Below are 10524 nucleotides of genomic sequence, written 5' to 3' on the forward strand. Positions count from 1 at the left end.
CACCTGTCCCTTCCTATGAATTTCCCCATGTTTCATGTCTTCTTTCTGCTCTCCATGCCCAGAAGGCCATGCCTCACACTTTGAGAAATAAGAACTAAAAAAAAATATGTCCGCCCCCAAAAGGAAAATCTTTACATGCTCTTATAGGCACCAGTTCTTATAAAATACTAGCCAATAGTTAGCTAATAAGTTTATTAAATCTTTTTGGGGATGATTACCCAGTTTTCATTAGATCCAACCTGATTTTTTTGGAGGTGATGTATGTATATATATATATACACACATCATATATATACACATATATATACACACTCTCTCTCTCTCTCTCTCTCTCTATATATATATATATATAGAGAGAGAGAGAGAGAGGTCCTATATCTATCTGTAGGTTCTCTATCTATAAATACATAGATATATGTATATGTATGTATATATATAGGACCTACCTTCGATAACTATTAAATGAGCTTACTCTCAGCCCACAATATCTTAAAAATAGATTATCTTTATTCTAACTATTACTGTAGTAACATTTTCACCCAGTGAAATCAAGCATTAAAAATATGTGCTATAATTACTTAATCTAAGCAATATAATGCCAGAAAACCAAATTGCAGTCATAGTGTTTATTTTGCAAAAATATTTTTATCTGGCTACTTAGTATCATGTAGATGCAACATTAAATAATCATTGAAATATGTCATCAATATAATTAGCAAGAATATTTTTATCTGGCTACTTAGCATCATATATATGCAACAATAAATATTCATTGCAGTAAGTCATTAAATATAAGTTTTTCTCTGATTTTAATCATGCTCATATAATAAAAATTCGAGGCTAGAATACAGCATTTTCTTTTTACTTTTTGTCCTTATAAACTATGAGGGAGCACAACTGCCATCCAAACAATCACATTAATACATTTTCAAATCTTCTATTAACATATAAAAATAGTTTAAATTTATATATATTTTTTCATAATCTAGGTCTCAGCAATCATATCACAATTTTCAGAAATGTTCACAGAATTTACTTTTGTTCCATTTTTCTCTAGTCACAAATACACATGCACATCTGCTTAAATTTGCACTCACCTTATTTCAAAATATGTAAATACTCTTACTTTTCAAAAATTGACAGTAAACTATTTGTGTGAAATAGTTGTGGCAAAGGAATTCAAAAAATTTTAATGTAATAAATGCTACTTTCTTTGTTAAATAATTCCACAATATAAAATCATACTTAAAACTGTTTCGAAGGAAACTTTCAAAGAGCAAAATCATGTGATAAGATTTTGTAAACTCAATGTTTCAAATCTAAGACTCCAGACTTTAAATATTTCTTTTCATTTTTATGTATGCTACATTAATTAAGTACTATGAATAAGGTTACTGTGCTATTTAACAGGTAACTAAAATTGCAATCTTGTTTTATTAGTTTTTCAGACACAGAATTTTAGCCCATGTAGCGTGAACCCAAAAATATTTCCTGTAACCATCAGCTGTAACCATTTTTAAAAATTAAGAAAGGAAAGCTAGATTATAATCATACACTCACCTTCTGATGTCTTGAAATATTCCGGCAAAATTAAAATGAATGTGATCACTATTGCCACAAATAATTTAAGGAGGGCTGTTTTTGTCATGTCTATTCACATGACACAAATGTGCTGCCACCCAGTACATCGATGGTATGTGGCTTCCTGTTTTAAGTTTCATCTCTGCGGTACTTCCAGTTAATGCAATTCACCTCATACTTACTTCCTTTTGGGTAAGTCTTTAGAAAAAAGAGGCCGTAAACTGAGACTTCACTTTTGAGCCACTTTCCATTATAAAAAAAACTACCCTCTAATAAGCACTTTCAAACTATCTTCTAAACAAGAAAAATAAATGATCTCAAGAAGCAAGGGGGTCTTGTCCTCATAGAAATCTGAAGCTCTTTCCCTATGTTTACCAATGTGTGTGAGTAATATAAACCCACAATATACTTACCAAAAATAAGATGATCAATGTCAGTCATGTCTAGATTGTATGGATATCACACATTTATTTACTTATTAAATGACTTTTGATCCCTTTTTAGTGCCAGGTGCTGTGCTGAATTCTGGTGTTCAGAAAACAGTATATGTAGAAGACAGTAAACAGTACAAAATGTGAGGATAAACTAAAGGCACATGCAAAATTTTGGTTGTACTTTACTGTATACAGCAATAGAATAGAACTCATTAACATTAAGCCTATAATCACTATGATTATTGTTATAAAATTCACATTGTCAGTTCCTATTTCAAAAAAAGATCTTTCATTATGATAATCCCAGTGAAATAAAATACTAAGGGTAGGGAAAATTTGTGGTGAATAAAGTGTATATGCAAACAAATATTTTTACTTAGAAAATCCAGATATCCAGTGTTTCCACTGTTCTTGTTTCCTGGTCTTAAAAAAAATGGCAACAAATATCTCTAATCATTTTCTCCCTGCTCACTGACTCCTGCACCTCCACCTCCCATCTTTTAACTATCCTATTTCTTCTCACCCAAACCTGGGCTCTATGGAAGAGTGGGTGGATAGGGAGTAGGACGCAGGGGATAAAGGCGTGCTGTGAATAGACTAAGTAAGAATTAACTGTGTTCTCTTCTGATTGGGCACAGCAATTTGATGGACAGATGGGAATCACAGGTTAGGAGACAGTAGGGCCTGAGTCTAAGAACGGTCAACATGGGAGAAGGACTTCAAACCTGACTTAATTTAAGAACAGCACCAAGGACCCCTCTAAGGAGGGGAGGAATTTGGGAGTCATGGCTTGCAATGTATACTGAATGAGAAACATAGGCCAGGTGGTGGTCTCTGTGGAAATGCTGATGGAGACGGGTGGGAAGCCCTGTCCCCTAATCCTTCCCCATTTTCGAGTTTTCACCAAGTGGTCACTGAATAATCTATGCCCCATTTGACCCTGTTTCGATTCCCCAGGCATTCTGACTCTTATTTTTTAAAATAAACATTACAACTATAATTTTGCCAATGAAATGAAATTTATTAAGAAAGTACTGACTTAATACCATTAATTCAATTTAATTCCTGATCAATTTTCTTTAAAAGGTAGTAAAACCACTTCTATTTTTTCCATTTTAATTTTGATTAGTTTTTAATTTTTAGTTTCTAGTTAATTTTCACTAGTTTTTAATTCATTTTGATTACTTTTTAAATTAGTTTTGTTAGTACTTATTCTTTTCTGTGTAAATTTTCCAACAATACTTTGGTTCGTTTATTAGTTCTTTTGTCCATATCAAATTTTATTGATTTGTAAGGGTTTTTGTGTGTGTGTGGTAGTATTTCTTCCAAATCTACACCCTCACACACACTTCCTGTCACTTTGACACCTATTCTTGGACACCTGGAAGACAAATTTACCTAGCAGCCTTTTGCTTTTGATGGGCTGGCCCGCGTGCTCTGCAGCTGGCTTCTCTGGTGATGTCAATGGTGGATGTCAGGAGAGCAGCCCAGGGACCCTAAACCCCAGGCCCCAGCCTGGCTGCTCTGCAGATATAGGAATCAGTATCTCACAGTCAGCCTGTACTGCACTTGCTGGACATCAGTGTGTCATCTCTGATTTAGCAAATCATGAGAAAATTATGATATGCCCTCAAATATTTCAGGAATCTTTTATTTTCCACAATTGTTCTATAGAGTGCTAATTGATAGGATGGCCTTGCTAATAAACTGTCTAATGGAGAAAAATAAATTATGTAACACTGCCCCATGTTTGAGTAACAGCCTGGATTAACAGGCTGTTAAGAGTTACACACAGTAACTCATTGTCTTCAAGATTAACCACCTGGGTCTTAAATCACTGTCTTTAAGATTAACCACTTGTGGAGATTGTGTTTTACAGCTTTTGAAAAGATCTGAGCAGACAGAAAGGGAGTGTAAATCCTCCTCCTGGACATCCAGGCCAGACTGGCCAGACCACATTCCAGAGGCAACTGATAAAACAGCCTCAAGGGGAAAAAAAATGAACATCCTAACATCTCACAGCTGTCTCCTGCTAATCAGCCTACAACAATACATTTTTCTTTACCCTTCACAAGCCCAGATAAAAAAACACAAGCCCCTTAGCCTTGGGGGCCAGCACCTCTCCTTTTTTTTCTCTTGTGCTTGGCCCTTCCTTTTTACTTCCTTTGGGGAGTAAATAAACTTTCTTTCTTTAAAACTATTCTAATCTTTGTGTCAAGAATTCCTTCTCAGCCTGCACCCTAAGCTCCCCACTCTAACACTAATCCAATTTTTAGAAATACTTTTGATCCTTATGCCTACAGTTACTAACTGCTTAAAGTATTAACAGAATAATAGCTAATGACAAATTTCAAATATATGCTGGGTCAAATCTTCCAAGATTCAATCACAAAGGTTAAAATTAAAGTATGAGCTAGAATAAAATCTTAAGCCTCCTAACTGACTGACTCTCTTGGCCAAGGGGGCCTTAGAAATACCCTAAAGCTGAGTTGCTGACATGAGAAGGGGGGTCAGACAGGCCTCATCATGCGTCCCTTCCTTCTTGGAGACATCCTTTGTAGGCCTAAGGCTACACAAGACAAAGCTTAAACCATACCTGCAGGCCACCAATTTACCCAACAGGTCAATTGAGTTTCGTTAAATGTCCAGTGTCTTGTCTCTGATTAACAGACATCCTTATCTTAAGTTAAAACACTCCAAGCTGTTAGATGAAGTTTCATTTCTTTAACCAATTACAAATCAAAGAATCTTTAAACCCACCTATAACCAGTAACTCCCTCCCTCCTTGAGATGTCCCATTTTTTCTCGCCAAACCAATCTATGCCCTCCACGTATTGACTTAGGGCCCTACATGCAGTTCCTGTCTCCGTGAAGGCACGAAACCAAACTGCATCCAGCTCAGGACCTCTCGGGCCTGTGCTCCGAGCCAGTCACACACATTTGGCTCAGAATAAACCTCTTTAAATTATTTTACAGAATTTGGCTTTTTATCCACTAACAAAAGGCTCAAAATGTCTTGTTTTTTTCTGATTATCCTAATTCATCCACTAAAATGTTTTACAACTGAAATCACTAAACACATAAAATACATCATTAAATATTTGCATTTGAAACACCAGAAATTTAAGAATTAAGCTGCAGTTTCTTGTAGGTAATCCATCTTAAAATGATAGTGCCTCAGAAATAAATAAACATAAGTTGTGCTAACCTTTGTTTTACTTAACTTATTTTATTTTGAAGATAAAACTGAAGCAACGGAAAAGAAACATAAACATAAACCTGGAGTAGAAAGTTTCTTGTTTTGTAAGAAATTTTCTTTAACAATGTTATTTATGGCTTTGATTTAGGTATTATGAAGATTAGAGTTGTAGAAAATGCTAAACCTTTAAGTGTATGACTCTGGGTTATTGTTAGAATTTAATGTACATATTTACCTCGAGGAGTTGTGGGCAGCCAAGGGCCAAAGGTTCCCCTGCTGCCTGGCACTCTTTTTTTTTTTTTTATGATACAGAGTCTTATTCCACTGCCCAGGTTGGAGAGCAGTGGCATCATCACAGCTCACTGCAACCTCCAACTCCTGGCTCAAGAGATCCTCCTGTCTCAACCTCCTTAGTAGCTGGGATCACAGGCACACACCACCATACCTGGCTATTTTTTTTTTTTAGAGAGATGGGGTCTCACTATGTTGCCTAGGCTGGTCTTAAACTCCTGGCCTCAAGGGATTCTTCTGGCTCAGCTTCCCAAAGCACTGGAATTACAAGTGTGGGCCACACCCCCGAGCCTGGCACTCTTCTTTTGATGGATCCCCTTACACCTGTGCTCTCCTCCTCCAGTAACCTCTGTTACCTGTACCATATCTCTCAGTCACCCAAACTTGAAAAATGCAGAAGTTATTTTTGAGGACTGCGTTCAATTTTTAATGGCCCACAGATGGATCATAATTCCTTGAACCATATTCTAATTATGTCATTTTTCAAATTTTATATATATCACCACAATGTGAACACACACAAATCTTTGTGTGAGTCTGATTATACAGTAGAATCCTGAGACAAAGAGCATAAAGGTTTTTGAAGTTCTTAATTCATATTGTAACGGACTTGCAGAAAAATTGTGTCTATACACATTCTATTAGCCACGTACGAGAGCCCATATATCACCAAACTTCAACACTGGCCGATTTTTTTTTTTTTTTGAGACAGAGTCTCACTTTGTTGCCCAGGCTGGAGTGAGTACCGTGGTGTCAGCCTAGCTCACATAACCTCAAACTCCTGGGCTCAAGCGATCCTCCTGCCTCAGCCTTCTCCCCCAACCCCCAATAGCTGGGACTACAGGCATGAGCCACCATGCCTGCTAATTTTTTCTATATATTTTTAGTTGGCCAATTAATTTCTTTCTATTTTTAGTAGAGACGGGGTCTTGCCCTTGGTCAGGCTGGTTTCGAACTCCTGACCTTGAGTGATCCACCCGCCTCGGCCTCCCAGAGGGCTAGGATTACAGGCATGAACCACTATGCCCAGCCTACCACTAGCCAATTTAAAAGAAAAGAAAGTGTTTAGTTTATATTTCTTTGTTTGATAGTAATTCTGAACATTTTTCATATTTGCTGGCAATTTTAATGTCTTCTTTTGCAAATAGCCTGTTCATGTCTTTTACTGGAGCATTCATATCATTCCTGTTGAGTTAAAGGCCTCTTTTCTCTATTGAGACTGTGTCCTCTGCATCTATGTTGCAAACATTTTCCCCAGGTTGTCATCTGCCTCTTCATTTTGTATACGGTAGAGTTTTCCCACCCAATTATTTTGTAACACATTACAAAACACGGTGGTTTGTGTACCTAAAAGTGTTATGCTGAGAAACATAGTTCCTCATTGTATTTATAATATTGTATCAAATAATTTATAGTTTATCAGTAGTTATTTAACAAGTAGTTGTTTATTTTTAAATATAAAATCTATTTGCAGCCTGATTTTGGCTGCCTGGAACACATACTAACAAACATAAAAAGCTTGGCCTTACCCCTTGCAGTGGAAACATTTCACTCTCTAATAACTTGGTAGTGTTGATGATAATGCTAATAGCACATGTTCATAGTTTTTTTTTTTTTCACATCTTCTTTCCTTTTATTGAAAAAAATTTTAGAAAATGGCAGTTAATAAAGGGCACAAACAAATCAACAGGGATATATTGGTGGAAAACAGACAATATAAAACTAAAAATGCCATTGGCTTCTTTAATTGGTTAAGAGCACAAAATGTAACAGGCAGAAGGTCTGTTTTAAATTAAAAAGCTGTGTTTTTTGTTAAATTCTCCTCAAGTCAGATTTATACACACCCACAAAAATGGTGTGTGAAGGAAAGCTGTCCTACACAAGAAGTTGTATCCTGAATTCTTCAAGGGAAATAGCTGTTGAAATAGGAATTAACACAGAGTCAGCAACAGTGTTGACAATTTTCTTAAAGTGAGTCTTCAAATGCTGCATGGCACAAAGCTATACTATATAAAGTACTACTAGGTTCAAAGGAAAAGTCTGTACAGATTTTAGCAAAAATGCTTTTCTAGAAAAGCAAATCAAAACAACACAATCAGCAGACCAAGGAGGCTACAGCTAGACATCAGAGCTACAACTTCTCATATCTGTGCTAGAAAATTCCCATTCATCCAGAATGGACTAAAATTTCAGGACAAAACAGGGACTTTTTTTTAACATTTCTTGCTTTACCCATTTTAATTTCTGTTTCTTTTCCCCACCCACCCGGTAATTCGGCATGACCCAGCAGAAAGAGGACTGCTTCTAGAACTGGCTATTTCATTTTTCTTTCTATGGTGAGACTGTCATGGAGCCTGGATATTTCAGGCTCATATGCATCCATGACCAGTGTCCCACTGTGGTCAAAAAACTTAGCAATGGACTTGGTGAACTCGGCTTCCCGCTGCTGCTTTGTTCTCCCACTGATGAAGGTCAGCTTCAGGGTGTATTTGTCATCGAACCTTTTAAGACTGGAGGACAGCTGCCAAATGTCATCAGGATCCATCCCTGTAGGGTCTTTCCTGCGGGCCACGAGAAAGATGCTCTTCTCCTTATATGAGGTATAAATAGTCAGAATCCCCATCATCACAAAATAGGATATGACACACAGAGCCAAAACAGGCTTGGACTCTGGAAAGGGGTGCATATAATCCCAAAGCAAAACCACTATGGCAAAGAAACAGGAGATTGTACAGATGGTGAGGCGACCGTCAATTAGACCAAAATTCTCCACATACTTGTACTTTTCCAGAAGTACCTTTTTGGCAGAATCATCCAAAGAATTCTTCACAGCTGATCCATCCCACTTGTCAATTTTTACAGGCTTGTCATCAATCTTCCACTTATCCAACAAGCCGCTACGGCTACTGCCCGCCCTGCAGCGGGACCACCGCCAGCCCCGCCACGGCCTCCGCCGCCGGCCTGTTCGCCTCGGCGTCTCGTGTTCAGAGTTTTTTCTTTTTTCTTACAATTTCCAAGCACCTTCACAAACGTAAGATTATAAAAACAAAATCTAGGAACTGCTACAAATGGCTACAAATCTGCTATTACTTACCCACTGTGAGCGTCTCCCTTCTGTTTTAATCAAGGAATAAGAGATTAATAAACCTAAAACACAAGAGGTTGTTTCTACTACATTGTTTAACTTTCCCAGGTCTTACATTTCATATCTGAGATCCAGGTTCTCTAAATACTTAATGTATTTATACTTCTAACCAAGATTTAATGTCTTAATTAAATAATCATACATCGTGTGCTATATACAAATTTTTAAAATGAAAGAATCTTTTATTTCAAGAGATAATCTACCAGAAAAGCAAGAGCAATATACTTTTTAGAAAATAATAAATAGCAAACTTAAAAAGGATAGTTTAAATTTAACTTCTATGTAGTTGTCTATTATTATATGAAATATACACTTGTATATACTTTATATGAGCAAAATATTTTCTATTTTTTCCCCTAGTTGAAACTATCCTCAATCTTTTCACTATAGTCTGTGGAAAGATCTATTTTGGGGTCAATAGCAATAGCAGCAATGATCGATGACATTTATTGAACATTTACTATGTGCTACTGCAGTATGGAATGTGTTATATGGATTACTTTATTCAATCCCCCAGCAACTCTCTGAGGGAGTTACTGTTATTATTCCAATTTTACGGACAAAGAATATGAGATATAGAGAAGTTAAGTAACATGCTCAAGAATCACGTAGTTAATAAAGGGTAAAGCTAGGTTTCAAACCCACAGAGTCTGAATGCAGACTTAGTGCTCTCAACCCAGTACCAAATTACATCTCCACCCTCAGGCTGGGTGAGAAAATTTGCTAAGAAGGGTCACTTATAAAACAATAATAGCAAACACAAATATAGCTTTGCAATGTGCCCGACACTGCACCGACCCAGGGCCCTCACTGGTAGCACTGCTGACATTTCGGGATGGGTCCTGCTCTGTCACGGGGGCTGTCCAATATACTGTAGCATGTTCAGCCTGCAGCAGCCCTCCCCACCTCAATTTTGACCACAGAAAGTCTCCAGACATTGCCAGATGTCCCTGGGTGGACAAAAGAGCTCCCAGTTAAGGCACTGCATGAAACACTTCACTTATATTAGGTCATTTAATTCTCATAACAACCTTATGAATTCATTACTGTCATTATTTCCATTTTACACACTTTAGGCCAGTTCTATTGTAGGTGATCTAATCATCCAGAAAGTGAATTTAAAAGACAATCCATAATCCGGATCAGCCTAATTACTTCTAATTGTTACTGGCAGATAACCATCTACTTTGGCAACACAGCAATACTTAGATTAACACATTTTGTGGAGAAATATAATCTCTTTTTAACGAGGTCTGCCTGAGTATGGAGAGAGGGCCTGAAAGTTCCAATCTCTTCATTCATGTTGTGGTTCATTTGACAAATATTTGCTGAACACTTACAAAATGTCAGGCAGTGTCTACACCTTGGAGAGCTGGTAGCAAACAGGCCACGTCCTTGCCCTCACTTTCTGGCAGGAATGTACATTCCAATGAGAGATAATAATCAAGTAAATAATGAAAATAATTTATTTCAATTAATGTTAAGTGTCCTGAAAAAAATAAGGCAAAGTATGAGGGTGTGACGTGCTAGCACAGAGTTGGGCAGGACACATATTGGCTTACATAAAGATGTTAGTGAAGGCCTTGTCATTAATATGACACTTGGGAAGAGGCAAAACTACAGGGACAGAAAATAGATCAGTGGTTGCCAGAGGCTGGGGATAGAGGGAGGGGTTGATGACAAAGGGGCACAAGGGAATTTTAGTGTGATGGAAATGTTCTATATCTTGATTATGGAGGTGATTATACCACTGTATGTTAGTCAAAATTCTAGAAGTGGACCATAAAAAGGGTGAATTTTACTATATTAAGTTATAACTCAATATAAACACAATTCTCTCTCATATAACCTCTTTGGTATTTTAGAAACAGAGA

General features: G+C 37.0%; 1 protein-coding gene and 1 pseudogene across 3 annotated transcripts in view; both read right to left on the reverse strand.

Moving 5' to 3' along the window:
* The window catches only part of TMEM156 (transmembrane protein 156), a 45661-nt gene extending 43938 nt beyond the window's left edge, over positions 1 to 1723 (reverse strand). For all 3 annotated transcript variants that reach the window (XM_076001181.1, XM_076001180.1, XM_012753989.2), the window contains exon 1: positions 1561 to 1723. In XM_076001181.1, the coding sequence (XP_075857296.1) occupies positions 1561 to 1648 (88 nt within the window). In that variant the 5' untranslated portion in view covers positions 1649 to 1723. The remainder of the gene's footprint in view (positions 1 to 1560) is intronic.
* Positions 1724 to 7109: 5386 nt separating this feature from the next.
* Positions 7110 to 9588, reverse strand: LOC105865385 (signal peptidase complex subunit 2 pseudogene; annotated as a pseudogene).
* Between the last annotated feature and the right edge of the window lie 936 nt (positions 9589 to 10524).

The sequence above is a fragment of the Microcebus murinus genome, chromosome 3 (assembly GCF_040939455.1).
Source record: "Microcebus murinus isolate Inina chromosome 3, M.murinus_Inina_mat1.0, whole genome shotgun sequence".
Taxonomy (NCBI): Eukaryota; Metazoa; Chordata; class Mammalia; order Primates; family Cheirogaleidae; genus Microcebus; species Microcebus murinus.